Source organism: Pseudoliparis swirei, chromosome 3 (assembly GCF_029220125.1).
Source record: "Pseudoliparis swirei isolate HS2019 ecotype Mariana Trench chromosome 3, NWPU_hadal_v1, whole genome shotgun sequence".
NCBI classification, from domain to species: domain Eukaryota; kingdom Metazoa; phylum Chordata; class Actinopteri; order Perciformes; family Liparidae; genus Pseudoliparis; species Pseudoliparis swirei.
This window is the reverse complement of record NC_079390.1, coordinates 9,263,974-9,281,028: the sequence shown is the minus strand read 5'-3', so window position 1 is coordinate 9,281,028 and position 17,055 is coordinate 9,263,974. Positions and strand designations below refer to the sequence as shown.

Genomic DNA, 17,055 nt, shown 5'->3' with positions numbered 1-17,055 from the left:
CAACATAGAGTGCAAAAATAGTAAAAAAACATGTAAACATATAGACAACATAAAGTGCATAGACAACATAAAGTGCAAAAATAGTAAAAAACATGTAAACATATAGACAACATAAAGTGCAAAAATAGTAAAAAACATGTAAACATATAGACAACATAAATTGTGCTAGCAGCATTCAGACATGTGAGTCTGAAAGAGGACGGAGTGGGAGGATGGGGAGAGAGTTCAGGTGCAACATTAGGTGCAACTAGCTTGACACGGCTTTAGTATTACTCAATTATTTCCTAATTTTATTTTGAAGAAACGGAACCCAAAACAAACCGGATGTGGCCCGCTTATGTTCGCTGCTAATGCTAATGGCCCGGAACGGTAAAGCAGCACTCCGAAGATGGCCGGGGTGTTTGAGGTGGAGGTTGATGGTGTAGAGCACGACCATGGGCTACAACATCACGACCACGGGCGACAGCATCACGACGAACCGCACCAGGTAAGAGCAATGGGCTCCGGGGAGGAACTGCGACCGGTACAAGAGATGGCGGTGACTTAATACTGGAGTTCCAGCTGTCAACCCGGGACTCTTCGTTTGCCACCTGGCGGTATTCACGGGGTTAGCCCAACGCAAGCAGCTAGCTTCAGTTTAGCTGTTGCGTGGGTTCCAGATATAAATGTGTAGTCCATTGTAACCGACCGATGGCGCGTTGTTCGACTAAACAGCAGCGAAAGCGAGAAACGCCCCTAGAACGTCAGCTGTCTAGAGCTAGCGAGCTAGCCGGCTAACGTTACAATCATGCAATTTAGCTTCGTTGCTTCAATCTGGTGAAATCAGCGCACGCTATTTTTGAAAAGACAGGTAGCTAGCATTTATTTAATCTTCCCCACACCCGTATATGTACCGCTACGGTTAGAAGTGGACTCTACAAATACAGTCGATGTGGCTGACCGGGTCAAGGGTCACACGGTGCCATGTCTGCGCTAAGGGCCAAGAGGTGTATCGGAACCGGAACCATTTATTGACAAATATGTTGGACAGACAAGGAATTGGTCCTGGCGGATTGTGCATAACACTGGACAACAAGACTATAAGTGTATTGGTGTAAAGCCACGGGAAGAAACGCAACTACTTCCTGCGGGACTTCAATCTTCTGGTCAAACCAAACCTGGGTGTTAAACTGAGGTCAGAGCCGCAGCTCACAGGACCAGAGACGCCACCAAGTGAACTGAGACGAGTTCAAAGTTCTGACAGTCGGTCATGTTTAGGTGTGCCTACTTAATGTGCAACTGAGGCAGAAGAACTGCACAATAGGCGGACAAATTACACATCTGATCCTAATGGTTGGTTCACTTGTACTTTAAGTATATGGTTTGAATGGAAATCTGTAACTGGTGAACCAAATGTGCCTTGATGGCCTGATGTATTCCCTCTTATTGTGTAAAGGGGTAAACGTGCCTACTAGTACTCAAAAATGGGTTCATCCTGTGAATAAATTATTCTTTTTTAAATCTAGTGTCGTGCATGTTTGAGTGGCATCAATCTATTCCTAATACTGTTATTATGTTGAAATTAAAAAAAGAATAGGGCAAATGATGACTGCAGCAGGATGTCGTGAACCTGTAAAATACCTGTTAGATAGGAAGCTATAATACCAAGAGAACATTACATGAGTTATGACTGCCAGCTGTTCATTCCTTTCAAGCGACAGTTGCAAAACAAGACTATTGAGTTGAGGTACTGAACTGCTCAAGGCATTTGATAACTTAACGGTTGGTAAATAGAGATATTCGTGAGGGTTGTGTGCACCCAGGTTTGTCACGCATCCATCTTGTATCGCTGCTCAAAACTTTAAACGTTTAAATTCATATAGTTCTTGCTGTGTACTTAGAATGCATTGTAATAACTAGGGGTTTAAAGAACATTGGGTGAGAGGTGATGCTTGACACAGTGGTTTGTTTTTATATTGTTGTTTCTGTGTTGACATGAGGTGTTGTGTGCTTTGGCAACGGTTCTTATTTTGTCTATTGCCTTTCTTTAGTTTGATGTGTCCAAGCTTTCACCAGAAGAGAAGTGGAGGTTAGTATCCACACGTTTAATGGATTTATTGTATCTAACAATGTAACGCATTCTAATATGATTATTTTCTCTCTGAGATGTGCTCGATTAGAAAAAAAAAAACGTGTGCGTGTGCGTGTGCGTGTGCGTGTGCGTGTGTGTGTGTGTGTGTGTGTGTGTGTATTGGGAAACTTAAAGAAGTATTGAAGTTCACATAATTTAACCAGTTTACCGTCATTTCAATTAGGACACACCAGAGCGTTTCAGTACACCTTCAGGGCACACCCATCCTGCAAACAAACATCCTTAGATACATAATATTAGTTGAGTATTTTCTTCTTCCTCTGCAGGGTGGAGCATGCAAAAATGCATGCCAAGCACAAAGGCCATGAGGCCATGCACGCAGAGATGGTGCTCATCCTCATCGTCACACTTATCGTCGCCCAGCTCGTCCTCGTGCAATGGAAACAGAGACATCCAAAGTCATACAATGTAAGAGTCACATTCCACTTGTTTGACATTTGTATGGACAGTTTGGAAATGCAGACTTAATTGAGGTGGGGGATACAATTTAATTCACTAGCCCAGCGTTGTCCCTCACAAGTATGCATTTTAAAATTCCCCGTCCGTGAGTCGACGTATGGTGTATCGTATAGATGAATAGTCATACTAATTTCCTCATGTAAGGATAAGTATGGTATTTTCCTCCTTGTCCCAATCGTGACGACCCCTCCCTTCCTTTAGGCGTCCGGGTCCTGTTTGCTTTGTGTTTTATCATATTTGATGAGCCATCCAAATATGAAACGTTATCAGTAATGCCTTAGTTTTTATGATTACAAAAAGTCTGACGCAAGTAGCTTTCCCCCCTGGTGTACGTGCATTTTATAACATAAGGCGACAGTTTGTCTCTCCTGTACCTTTTGGAATTTAAAAAAACGGATCCATTTAGTCTCACTGCAGCCGAGAGGCAGTGTGGACTAGGAATGAATAAATGGCAAAACACTTGTGCCTGCTTGGCATGGCAATATTCAAATGTAACTGTTAATTTAAATAAGGCTTTGGGTTAATCACATAGTTTTAAACCTTGTTAATTACCACAATTATATTGTTTTAATTTAATCAAAATGTGTGGCAGTACCACCGCAAACCACAAGATGGTGCTCTGAAGCCCACCAATGTTGTGGCTGTTCTAACATGTCTGCTCTGCTGTCTTGTAGCTGGTGACTCTGTTCCAGATGTGGGTAGTTCCTCTCTACTTTACTACCAAACTGCACTGGTGGAGGTTCCTGACCACATGGTTTATCTTCTCTGTCATCACAGCGTACATCTCTTTCCGTGCCACTCGCAAGCCACTATCCTGCACCACACCGAGGTATAGCCATCGTTTACACACAATCCAATCGCTGTAGATGAAGAGGTCTGCCTCTTCGTTACCGTGGATTGAACTGTCCATGACATATTCTGACATGTGACATTTTCCTTCTTATTTGGCGGCTGTAGGTTGGTGTATAAGTGGTTCCTCCTTCTCTACAAGATCAGCTATGCCACAGGAATAGTTGGCTATACTGTCGTCATGTTTACACTTTTTGGTATAAACCTAATATTCAGGTATGTAGAGCTCGTTCTATATTATCTCAGTGGCGCTAAATGAACCGTAACTAAACATTTCAGTTGATGTTGACTTGCACCTTTTGAAAATATAACCCTTCAAAACAACAGGCTGCTGTTGACAGGAGGAGTCATATGTTCCATCTTGCCGTTTTAGGATGTATAAAGTTCAGTATCTTCCTGGTTTATGCTCCACGTGAATTACTGATCTGCCAATAGATGGTTTACAATGTTATCATTCTCAATGACAGGCAAGCACGCGCAGTTATCACAGAAACTGCCCTTTAGACAAGGAAATGACAAATGTCTCTTTTCTTTGTTCCTGATGGTCAGAGGAATTAGAAAGGGCTTTACGCCTTCTGCTCACAGGAAGTGTGAAAACAAGTGTAAGTCCTAATATGGTAGTCCTCTCACTAAAGCCTCTGAATGAACACAAGGCAGTTTTTACAGGTTATGAAGCTCCTGGGCAGTTATTTATTTCTTCACAAAGAACCTTCAACAAAAACTTTTACACTTGCATTAGTTTAGTGAAGCTGAACCTTTAACTGTTTACAAACTGATCCTATAGTGACAGTTTTCAAACTAAATGAAAGCGACATATGCAGTTTTTCACATTTGTCAATTACAAATACGGACTTCCTGATCATAATCCGAAATGGACAAACAGGAAAGTACCTAAACGTGTCCAACAACTCACCGTGGCATGACACCTATCCTGAATACTTCCTTGCACTATAGCTGATTATCAAAACATAATTTTTCTCTAGCTTTTGTATGCACAGACAAATATGTTTAAAAAAAGAAGGTGTTTCTAGTTAACGAAATGTATTTTAGCTTTATGACAACATCCTGAAATGTCAAGCAAATTATTGTTACCTTCCAAAAATTTCATTTTTACTGTACACTGCAAATACAAAACAGGCATATCTGTTTAATAAACAAAGTAAAAGTTGTTGTTGTTGTTGTTGAACTCCACCTGAGGCAGGTCTCCTTCATACGGTGCCTTTTCTTTCCAGGATAAAACCAGAGGATGCAATGGACTTTGGCGTCTCACTGCTATTCTACGGTCTGTACTACGGGGTCCTGGGGCGGGACTTTGCAGAGATGTGTGCCGACTCCATGGCTTCAACTGTCGGGGTAAGTCGACAGATTGCAGATGCTGTATGTTTCTTTGGAGGTAGCGGCTAAAAGATCAAATGTCAACTAGACTTGTATAGGGATGGGTATCGTTTGGGTTTTTTCCGATACCGGTGCTAAACCGGTACTTTTAAAACGATACCAGTGCCTGAACCGATACTTTTTTTTTTTAAAAGCACAATGAGGACATTAAAAACCTCTTTGGCCATATTCCCTGTAGAAGCCGTTATCATGGAGCACTGACACACAACGAATATCAGACTGTTAACATCCACAATATATGTTCTACATTATATGATGTGATATGTATTGTCATGTGCAGACGTTATAGGGTAAACCTGTCACTGTGTTGATGGGCAAAGAGAACAACCAATCAGAGGCCCTGAAGATGACACGTGACAAATAAAGCTTTGCTTCTGACAGCGAGAGCTCCACTGAAACAAAGTGACGCCCCACGGTCTTTATTCCTCCGTCATTATATTCCCGGTAACACCGGGTATACAGCCGGGACCGCTGGACATCAACACATCTGCTGACAGACTGTCACGCTCGTAGCTAGCGCTAGCTACGAGCTAGCTTAAGCATGGTTATAATGGCTAATTTATTATTTCTTGGCCGACTTTTATGAATGCAAGACTTGCAATCAACGTTACGGTACTAATCTAAGTTCAGGCTGCTCGTCATAATCGGTCTCCACGTGTTCAGGGGGACCGGTGACGGTCTCCCCATCGCGCCCAGCCTGACGCTGGTGTGCTCGACACGGGCTCACGTAGTCACACACGGCCAGGGTTGCCAGGTCAGTGTGACAAAACCAGCCCAATATCAGAACTCAAAATATGCCCGTGCCAAACCATATATACTGCTTTTAAAGTCCATGTCCAGTACCGCTGCTAACCATGTTAGTGTCCTAAGCATAACTCCTTCATGATGGGGGGGGGGGCAAGTGACTTTTTTTCGTCAGGCGCCGGCATCGGAGCTCTGCGGCGCGCGCGAGACGGAGATCAGAGTCGTGTTAACGCGACACGTAGAGACAGAATGACATGCTGCTGTAGAGACGACCAACAACAGACGTATTGGAAGCTCATTCTGCACATGCGTTAAATGCGTTAAAAAAATTAACTAATTAATCCTGTAATTTAATCATAACGCGTTAACGCGTTATTTGTCACAGCACTAATATATATATATATATGGTTCTTTGAAATAAGTTTTTTCGAGAAATCATAGGTTAGGGCACTTATAAGCTAGATAGCTTCAGCCTCGACCTTTTCGGTCAGCCACTTTCTTCTTTTGTTGAATTCTGATTGTTGTATATTTTGCTGATCGAAATAAACTAAAACTAAACTAAAATAAACTAAACTAAAATAAACTAAGGGGTTAAAAGGGCCCCATTTGTGAATCCCACAGAACCAAACCCACCCCGGGATGGGGTGTAGGAGTAATCACACGAGGTGATTCTCGCCAAACCGTCCCACCCCGTTGGGGAGGTCGGCGATTCATAATCAGACTCGCCTATGAATCGCTCCTCCCGTGTAGGCGATTCTGAACCGCCTATCGCCCACCTCTCCTGTGAGATTCACAAATCCCTGCTGCTTTGCTGGAAATCACTTCTACTTACAGACTCTGGTTCGGGGCTCCGTGACGTCACTAGCACCAAAGTGCTTAGATGTCACGTGACAATGTTTCCATGGTGACGGACAAGGTCGCGGAGATCGAAGGCACTGCGCGGATGTGTCGGCGTGTACGTGCTGATCTGGAGTCAGTTTGGTAGGATTTGGGTATAAATAAATTATTTCATTTAAAATATGGATTTTTATTTAAAGATATTCATGTAATTTGCATGCAAAATAGGTCTACCCGAACCAGCGGACAAAAAATTCAACCCGCAACACTTCAAAAGTAGCCCAATTCCGCGGGAAAACCGCGGACCTGGCAACACTGCACACGGCGCAGCCTCCGCTGTCAAAGTTAAATGATAGGCTATCGTAACCTGCTGACAGGGCGGAGTCACCAGAGAAGTTCACAACAATAGTTTTTTTCAATTTTAATCGGCTCAGGCACCGGAAAGAAGCACCGAAATGTGCGTTGCGTTTTGGTCCGGGTAATACCGGTTGTATTGGAACCGGTACCATATTGGCACCGGGTTTCGGTACCCAACCCTAGACTTGTATCTCTTTTTCTTTTGTAGTACTACAGTGCATCTGGCATGCCAACCAAGCACCTCGCTGACAATATCTGTGCTGTGTGCGGGCAGCCCATCCTCGTGGACGTCAGTGAGGAGGGCATCATCGAGAACACCTACAGGTTATCCTGCAACCATGTGTATCCTTTCCTGTGACGTTGACACATACTTTTATGATACTATCTTTTTTTTTCCCAAGAAGAAGTTGAGCTGCATGTCACGTCGATAACATGCGTAGTCCTCACATGTTGATTTCGGAACTGTGTTGTGTTCTCAATTAGCTGCTGAAAGGGGAATTGGCAGTTATCTAACTTGACCTTTATGTCTGACTGTTGATGTTACGAGAGCCTGTTCATCTGAACACATCTACTTCCTCCATTGTAGTCTTCTGTGAATATCATGCAACTGTTTACAGATTAGCTCAGATATTCATGCTGCGAGATAATTATAGAGTCAAAATTATATCAGCAGGTTGATATAGGTGGCTGATGGGGAAACATGTCAGATTATTGTAGTTTGGATATTTGGCAGCTTGTGTTTTTTGTAGTTCTTAATTATAAATTAACTTCCCATATAAGTTAACTGTTCAAAACTTGCTGTTTACTGTTACCTCAAACATTGTAATACTGATAAAAAACAACCAACAGCCAACGTACTGTTAGTATTTGATATATCCCTGAAATATGGACATGCATCTGTCCTTTATAAAGTACTAATGTGATTGTTTTCATTCTTTTTTACATATTTATGTTGATCAAACAGGTTGATGTACAATGGCTACAATATTGATGCGTTTTCATATTTCAAATGCTGCTTAAAGTCGGCTTATCAAAACGATGACATTTAAGTGTCTGAACTGCTGCTCTACAATCCAGTGCCGAGCCTTAACGCACATCCAGGTTCCATGAATTTTGCATAAGAGGATGGTGTATCGTCGGAAAGAAGCAGATATGCCCGTACTGCAAAGAGAAGGTGGATCTGAAGAGGATGTTCAGCAACCCGTATCCTTTCTCATCTTTGTTGTTGTTATTGCTGCATTATTTCACCGTTTGTCTTTTTGTGATCGCTCAACGATTCCTGATCGTGGCAATTTTAGAAATTGCATATATGTGCACGTAGACTGGATAGAGGATGGGGGGGAAGGGGGAAAGTCAGAGTGGGTCCACATTTTAATTGGGTATTTCTACAGATGACAGCCAGCCAGTGTTCAGGAAACACACTCTGGCCTAGTTTATTTCTTGTTACAGTCGGGGAATTTTCACCAGCAAAGTTTAAGTGGAGTTTTGGAACCAGATTAGAAGCGCTTATCGTTTGTTTGCTGACTTCCTGTTCCTTTTTGTGGCTCAGTTTACACTTCAGACAACTGTGCAACTCTATATAATAATTATAATGATCAGAAACTGAAAGTGGTTTGGTAATGTGCCATCAGTTGCTTGCTATTATTATTATTATTATTTTGGCACCCATTTATTAACCAGTATTGATTGCAGTTTTTTATTCCTTAACCCATTTTGTTTTAGTTGGGAGAGGCCGCATGTCATGTATGGACAACTTCTCGACTGGCTTCGGTACCTGGTGGCCTGGCAGCCGGTCATTATTGGATTTGTACAAGGCATCAACTACGTCCTGGGTCTGGAGTGACCTGGTCCGAACTGGACACGCACCCCATATGGAGATGATACGCGCTGGCTCTAAAGACTGAGGGCCTAACATTGAACTAAAACACAAATTAGAAGTGTCTATACTATTTGTATATATTTATAGGCATACTCTCTGTATTTACAGTTTATTTGAATTTTATTGGTAACCTCAATTTGGATGTCTTATCAATTTCCCAGGATTTTCTTCACACAGCGTTACACCTTGATGATAGGTTTGGGCAACTTATGGCCTCGGAAAGCGGTTCTAAAAATCATTAGAGAGGTGCTTTTTACTGAATGATGTCTTAAGTGTTTGTTAGTGCCAGGATCAAGCTGGAGTTTTTCATCTTCATGTCTGATGACTCTCATATGGGTAATAAAGGTTGAGTGGAAATCAACACCAGTAATTCCTCCCATGCCTTCCAAAGTCCACAGATGGAAGACATTTTGCTGCTGCGTATTTGATGAAGTCACTCGTAGAAACTCAAGTGACATCATTGAGAGTTCCCTAAGCGCAGCCTGTCATGCTTCATGTGACGGGAGGCATTGTCATCGTGGGGGGGGGGTGGGGGGGGGAAGTGCTACTCGTAGTTAAACAGAATTCCTCATCCAGTAGTTGATGAGATGGAACTGGATGTTTCAGGATTTCAAAATGTCCTCACAGTCTTCGTGGACACTCATCTACTCCAGCAACCTCTTCTGGTTTCATTCACACGATACATGTTGTGTCCACAAAATACATCTCACCTGTGGTTGTATCTTGCCTTTTTAGATAGTTGTGGGTTTTTTGGTGCCAGCTATTTTCTTTAGAACTACTTTCTACAAAATAAATGATTACGGTAACGTGTGTGTTCTGCAGATTATTCTAGACGGCAGCACAGTGACTGGTTTTTATTTGTAGTTTAAAGCTGCGCACTACTGACTCAATTGAAGTCCCCTTGAATGATATCTGAGAGTCGTCCCAAAGCTTGGCCTACTAAAACCCAAACTATCTGCATTGGCTAAATACCACTAGAAGTAAGTGTAAAAATAAATAAAGATGTTATTACATTTTGGTGATCATAAACTGTTCTGAAATTGGGTTGAACCAGGAAGCACAAACCAAAGCTCTGATCCCAGTGCGTAACTTGACTAAAACTCTTGACTGTTCAAACTGCATATGATTAGAAGAGTACAGCAAACTAAGTTATTGTAAAATGATCCTTTAACTCGGTGAGTCTTATTTTTATGTGATCCGTTCAAGTCAAGGTCCCTTTATGTGTATTTTATAGTCCAAAGATGATGCTTTTTTTTTGCAGGTACCGTTCACAGTACATGAAACACTTTCACTTGGACCACCAACTCAGAGAAGGGACTGGACAACGAGGCTAACATGATCGTTTTGTTTTGTTGTCAATGTTTTGACCGAGTTCAGTTAATAAATGTCAAATGGTTCAGATTGTCTCTAGATGTCTTTGCATCCTTGAGGTTTATTTTTCAAACACTTAAAACTAAGTTATTGTCCACTGAAATATACGTATGTATATATACATATATATGTATAGATAGCTGTATCTATTTATTAATACATATATACATACATATGTATATATATACATATATGTATAGATAGCTGTATCTTAATACATACATATATACATATATATGTATAGATAGCTGTATCTATTTATTAATACATATATAGATAGACAATTGTAATCACTAGACCGAGCTGAGAATTAGTCAGCATGTATGATTTTTGTAACGCGTGTCAATAAACTGCCAAAATATGTTTGGACTAGTTTTGAGGAAACCCACGTTCCAAATGGCCATGCATCATGTTTGAGTGGGCGTAGGGAAGTGAATTATGTTTGTGTGTATATATATATAGTCGTATTAGACAATCAACAGAAGAAAGATCTCACTGGAGGAGTCGACATGAAGCCGTCTTCTGTTGTCAAAGGTAATAATACATGTTACGCCAACATCAGTCACTTTCACTGTATTGTGGGATGGATTGTGAATATATTGTATCTCTGCATCAGCTTTGGGATGTCTGTGTCTGCTGCTTGCAGATGGATTTCCAGGTACAGTATATTTTGTGGGTGACGATGATTTCACTTTATGTAATCATGTTGTGCGAACCAAAATGTGTTCTTCAGTTTCTCAGGATGACTCTCCAAAGATATTTGGGCCACGTTACGTCAGAATAAAAGCTCATCCAGGTAACACTTGGTGCACATGACTCGTGTTTGATATTCACAGCTCACATCATTAGTTATTGGGTATTCCTGTGTGAAGCTGTGTGTGTGTGATGGGTCTGGATGTGTTGTTGTGACTTACAGGCGAGCAACTGTTTCTTTACTGCGAAGCGTTTGCCAACTCTAAAGACGTGACGCTCATCTACTGGCTCGTCAACGGCTCTTTCCCCGAAGACCTGCTGTGCAGTGACAGAATAGTAGAATCAGAGGAGTGAGTATTGATGACTTTCTTGTGTATTTTCTTCAAAGTTCTGCTGTGAGAAATCAGACCAAAGTTAAGTAATGATTAATATAACGTCCCTAAACCCACCTGCAGCTGAGCTCTAATGACGTTGTTTGTTTTAGATCGACTTTGGATCATGGAACGGTCCTGCAGAGGAGTTTGATGTTGAAGAATGTGACGTCGGAGGACTTCAAATCCAACTTCACTTGTGTTGTGACAAACGCCGCTGGCATGACCCAAAAGAACATACTGTTAGTAGCAAGAGGAAAAAAGAGAAAACATTTCACGTCACGGCAGAGAAAAGTGGAATGATATGAGCCATGTTTCACTTGCCCTCAAACTCATATTTCTTAAGAGTGAAATGTATCTTTGAATTTAACATTCTGTAATATTGCGTGATGGGAGAGCGATGTCAAAGAAAAGTCGGATGAAGAAATGAACACAACTTGAGATGCAGTTGGATTGTTGTCTCCTCATATATTTGATGCAGATTTTTGAGGATTGTCCTCATCCAAGGAAACACAAAGTCCAGAGGCAAAATGACTGTTCGATGACCACAGTGCTACTGACCGCAGAATAAATATAGAATATTGTAACATTTAATTTCTCTGCTATTTGCTGTGTGTGTATCATTCCAGTGTCTGTGTTGAATATGTACACTTTTGAAACATGTAAATATACTCCAAATTAGACAAATTATGTTGGTATCCTGTGGTTGTTTCACTTGAGATTTATTGTTTGATGTCCTGCTATCTCTTCAATGGTTATTACCAACCAGTACTTTCAGTGATGAGAGTAATTTGAGTACAATCACTTTTTTTAGCAATTTAGGATTAACAGCTCTTCGATGGGAAAACTGCATTTACATTACATACCAAAACACTAGTGTCCAAATAACAAGTCATAACAAGCACAAGCTTGCCACACATGGAAATATTAATGACCACAACAAATATTTGATTGCATAAAAACAGGAAAAAATTACCTTACAAAATAAGGCCCCTTATTATCTAAATCCATTTGAACACAAATTATATGTGCATTTTTTCTCACAATTGTACCACATCTTTTATCCATCAGTGTAGTTTTATAAGTAATTAGCTCCATTAGTGCATATGCTGGTTGAACAGGAGAAACGTGTGGCACGCCTCAACCCGTTTTCCTTCAACAGGAATTCAGTGGAAGCGTGATAGTTATTTTGCATCAAAATGAACATTGCACCATGATCATTGTTGAAGAGTCGGCTCTAATGTCTGCCGTCCGTGAGGCTCACGCACTCAGCTCTTCGAGGCAGCGCTGCAAGTTGCTGTTCCTGGCGGGATGCTGGTTGTCTCCGATCCTCTTCCTGATGAGCGCAGCGGCATCCTCCGGGAGCGTTGGCCACTTTACAGGACATGTGCAGAACGGCTGGAGGAGTTCCAAGTTGGTCTCGAGAGTCATTCCGAGGAGGAAACGCAGGAAAATGTCCAGTTTTCCATCGTCACACTGCAGGCTACTGTCCAGAGCGCTCTTGTACAGCTCCATCGGCGTGTTGGCCTTGAACATCCCCTTCAGCTTGTCTTTCAGCTGCTGCTCATAAATGTTCCTCCCCTGGTTCGTAAAGGTGAGGAACACGTAAAGGGCCGCCAGGTACTCTTGCACGGTGGGGTGGATGAAGCTGATGACTTTCTCCTGATGCAAGACGTTTGACTTTGTGATGTATTGTGTGCACAGGCCACTGTTAATCACCACCTCCACGTCGTTGATTCCCACCTCTTTCCAGTCGTATTTTGTGATCTTATACTGGCCTTGTTCCAGCATGGTGAAGGCCAACTTTCCAACTTGTATGAGGAAGTCTCTCTCTTCCTCCAGGCTACGATGCGGAGCTCTAAATATGCGACGCTGTCGGAGTGCGAGCAGCAGCTTGGTGTACATGTAAGTGATGCTTCTGGGCGGCTCTGACCACGTGGCCCGTCCCGTGAAAATGTGCCGGTACTCATCGGCCACCAGTGAGCAGAACAGGGGCAAGTGGCACATGATGCGGAGGGTTTGGGAGGAGTCGATGTAGGCAATGACTCGAGCTGCTTGATCTGGGTCCTTAAAGCTCTTCTTGAAGTACTCGTCCTTTTGAGGATCACCGAAACCACGCACATCGATCTCGTCATAACTCGTATCCCAAGGAATGCAGTGATTTACTTGCGGTCGAGAGAAGACCAGAGAGAGGCTGCGGTAGAGCAGCCGCTCTCGGAGGAGGTTGACCACGATGACGTTCAGGGTGGTGGGGTCTTTGATGTCATAGAGAACTGAAGTGTTTTGAAAGTCCAGCGTCCCGTTGTACTCATCCAGACCGTCAAAGACAAACATTATTTTGCAGTCGTCGCATCTGTAATCCTCATCCCGCAGTTTCTTGGTTTCTGGGTACAGTGTTTGTATTATTTCCAACACGGAGATTTTAGAATTCTCAAACTGTTTGAGCTCTCTGAACGGCAAAGGAAACAAGAAGGACACGTGTTGGTGGCTCCTCTCTTCAATCCAATCGAGGACTAACCTTCTGACTGCCATAGACTTCCCTGACCCTGCCACTCCTGTGATCAGCATCAACTTGGAGTGTGAGTGCTCCAGCCTTTCAGCGCTAAAGATATCCTTCGTCGAAAGCAGTTCCCCTGATTTCTGGTTGCTGTCAAGCTTTTTTATGGTTATGACCTCGTGTTCAATATTTGGGCCGTTGTCACATGTCGAGGTTATGTTGAGATCGGTAAACACATCGTCAAAGGGCTTCCTCTCACCCTGCATGGCAGAATCCTCACATATTCCGCCGTATTTCCTCTTCAGAGTCTCGCTCAAATTACAACGTACTTCATCTGGAAAAAAGAAAAATGTTCGTCTCAATATGTACGATTATCTCTTTTCTCCAAACTAATAGTGACCTGGGTGTTCTTCGAATTGAGTTGCACTACAATTGCCTTTGCTTTGTGTAAACATATTAATCCCTTTTGTTGACATTCAGACATACAAGAGCCGACTTACTTCTGAGGCACAACGTCTGGAGATGATCAATCATCCTTTTTTGCCCGATTTCCTCGAGAAGGTTTTTGGTGATCAGCAAGGAGACCTCCAGGTTGAAACACTCGAGCATGCGGTCCACAAGGTCCACCAAGTCCAAGCCTTGGGGAGGAGTGTTGAACGACTTTGGGTGACGCTTCCACAGCTTCATCTTGAAAACCCTGATCTCTTCTTTGGACAGCCTCCCAAGGATTTTACAAATAGCCTGTTTCCAACAAGAGAATATTTTCGTGATTGTTTCTTTAAAAATGATGAAGACAAAAAGGGAAAAGCAAACTCACCTTGAAAGTGAACGCGACTGTCAGGTAAGGATGCCTCATCTCATTTGGGTCTTGGTTTAATTCAGGTGTTTCAGGAAGCTCTGAGACGGTCTCATCTTTGAGTTCAAGCCTGTTGTGCAATAGAGAGATTAACCACACTTTACTGTCAGTTCACTATGTAATCAAACACGTTAACATGGGAACCAGTCATGACATGGGTTTATTGCTTACTTGGGGATTCTCTTTTCACAATCGTCACTGTCCAAGGAGTAGCAGCTAGAGTATGAGTCTGCTCTGTTCAGCTCAACCCTAAAACCAGGAAGGATGACAAGGGCTTGAACTATATTCAATTTAACTACAAGATGCAATTGCAGTTTTCCATCTTTAATAAGAAAGTAACAAGGTGCGGTATATCAGAAGGTTCATACGACAAGCACAAATGAATGCATGGATTTATAGACTAAGCTTTGGATACTTTCACTTGTTTGTACCTTGTGGGGGATCCATCTTCTTGACTTATGTTGATTGCGTTGTCATCACTTGTCATTGATCTGTAGCTCTGAGCTGGAGAAAAGGCCTGGTCCACATGCCTAAAAAAAGATTTAAAAAAGACATTCAATTCAGGTATATTACAAAGTATTACCGACATATTTAACTGCTGAGCTGCTACATCACCCTTGTTACACATTTCATATTTACTTCACTTTGTACTATACCATCTGCAGAAAGCAAATGATAGTAGATGGGTAGTTGTGTCACTTTACACACAACTACCAATAATTACAACCCTACAGTGAGAAAGACAGAGCCCGTAGGGGTTATAAAACTCTCACTACCAGTGGCTGGTATCCATTGGACTCTGCCCCAGGTCCAGAGAAGGTCTTCGCTCAGGGATGTAGAGCTCGTCATCTTCATTAATCGAATTCTGTTCTCTGCCAGACACGGCATCCCCGAGGGAAGAGCTGCGTGACAGCGTGGCCATTATCTCCACTTCACTGTCGTCCATCATGTCATAGAAAGGATCAGCAAACCACCAACATGAAAAGTCCGTACAGTGATCCCTATTTGTTTGCCATGGATGGTCTCAGGGAAGTAACCTGTCTGTACCTGTCGAAGAACATGGGAAAATACAATATATCAGTTGTCAAATTCTCTATTGGAGTTTAATTAGGAACTTTAAACCAAACCAGATGTTCAGGTTAAATGCTTATTCAGTGTTTCTGCCCTATATTATAATACTGCATTAATTTGTAAAAAGAAAATGGCGTTCAAAATCATTTACATGAGAATATCCAAATGTTATCTCCAGGTTGGTAAACCGTGAAATAACCTAGCTTTAGGTCTGAAGGGTTTACGAAGAGTTAGACTGGTATTTATTACCCCGAGGTTAACGTGACACCATCATTGTACTTCCTCGTTTTAACCTTAAGGTGTTGTATTGAGAAGCTAAAGGGAAAAGTTAGTTGGCTGTAGGTCTCTGGCTTGCTCTGGAGATTAAGTACATTTGTCATGTATTATCAACATGTTATAAACAGAGGTTGTATATTGTTCAGTCTGACTTTCTACCTTTAAATGGCCGAGTTGGACCTTTAGTAAAGGCTGAAGATTTAAACGTCACTCTTATGATGCGTTTAGGATTGAAGGCACACGTTCATTTTGAATTTAGGAATAGGCACGTGATTTTTTAACGCAAAAGTATATCATAATGGCCAGACATTTTAAAATAAATGCAATTGTATTTACATATATAAGCTGCCGTATTGCTACTTTCTGGTTTAAAACAAACCTTAACTTACCATCGTAAAAGCTCGCTTGTGGAAGTCGACATGTTTTCTTCTTCTATGGTATATGAGTGAGCAACAACAAGCACAAAGCAGACTCTTCCGCCACCTACAGGCCGGAAGTGGCAACACACGCAATCTTCTTAACACAGTCTTGACACAGCTGAACAGTGTAATGTGTGTTTATTTGTTTCTTCTTTTCACTTTCCCTTCATCATGCCGTGAATTGAAAGTTTCATGTAATACAATAATTGTAGAAGTTGTTATGGAAAAAAAGCTTGTGGCTGATACCTTTTTGTGTCTGTGATAACTAAGTCATTCATACGTTTGCAGTCCCCATCCAGGCGTGCTAATAATACTAATACACACAAAGAAAAATTTAGTTTTTGAATTATTGTCAAATTGAAATGAACAGTAGGCTATGTATGAAAGCTCTACACCCCCAGATTGATTTTTATTTTCAAACTTGGAGTCTTCAGCCCCCTTAACGCTGACTCAACTCAAACCAACTGACGCAACACAAAATGCTTTGAGTCTTCAGCCCCCACCAAGGCTGACTCAACTCAAACCAACTCCTGCAACACGAAATGCTTTTCACCACTTTAAAAAAATTACATATCCACGAACACTCCCATGTAAACAGATTGAAATGTGTAAAACCGGTGGACTTCTCCTTCAACTTGTATATTGTAGTGGTGGTCTTTGTGGCAATTCATCAAACTACTCAAAATCTTTACAATATTAGCTAATGAGGATATTTTTTAGTTTCTTGTTTACAAGCCATTGCATGTTTATTGCATCCCTTGACAGGACAAATCTTTTCATCTTAATATATGGCACTGCTGTGATGTAAGGATGGTACTGCATGTCGAATGGATGCTGTGAGTGTTTGTTT

The 17,055-nt window shown here is 41.8% G+C and overlaps 2 protein-coding genes across 2 annotated transcripts; one reads left to right on the top strand and one right to left on the bottom strand.

Annotated features, from left to right (window-relative positions):
- The first annotated feature begins 362 nt into the window (after positions 1-362).
- Positions 363-10,050, top strand: rnf121 (ring finger protein 121). Its single transcript, XM_056407498.1, has 9 exons — positions 363-487; positions 2,031-2,068; positions 2,398-2,539; positions 3,265-3,419; positions 3,548-3,655; positions 4,672-4,792; positions 6,981-7,114; positions 7,874-7,975; positions 8,495-10,050. The coding sequence occupies exons 1-9, from the start codon at positions 389-391 to the stop codon at positions 8,613-8,615; spliced, it is 1,020 nt and encodes a 339-aa protein (XP_056263473.1). The 5' UTR covers positions 363-388; the 3' UTR covers positions 8,616-10,050.
- A 1,741-nt stretch (positions 10,051-11,791) lies between these two features.
- On the bottom strand, positions 11,792-16,234 carry nlrc3l1 (NLR family, CARD domain containing 3-like 1). The gene is made up of 7 exons (XM_056407487.1): positions 16,176-16,234; positions 15,216-15,486; positions 14,871-14,969; positions 14,611-14,688; positions 14,401-14,509; positions 14,084-14,324; positions 11,792-13,917 (listed from the first exon to the last, which is right to left on the bottom strand). Exons 2-7 carry the CDS (start codon positions 15,386-15,388, stop codon positions 12,347-12,349), a joined length of 2,271 nt encoding a protein of 756 aa, XP_056263462.1. The 5' UTR covers positions 15,389-15,486; positions 16,176-16,234; the 3' UTR covers positions 11,792-12,346.
- Between the last annotated feature and the right edge of the window lie 821 nt (positions 16,235-17,055).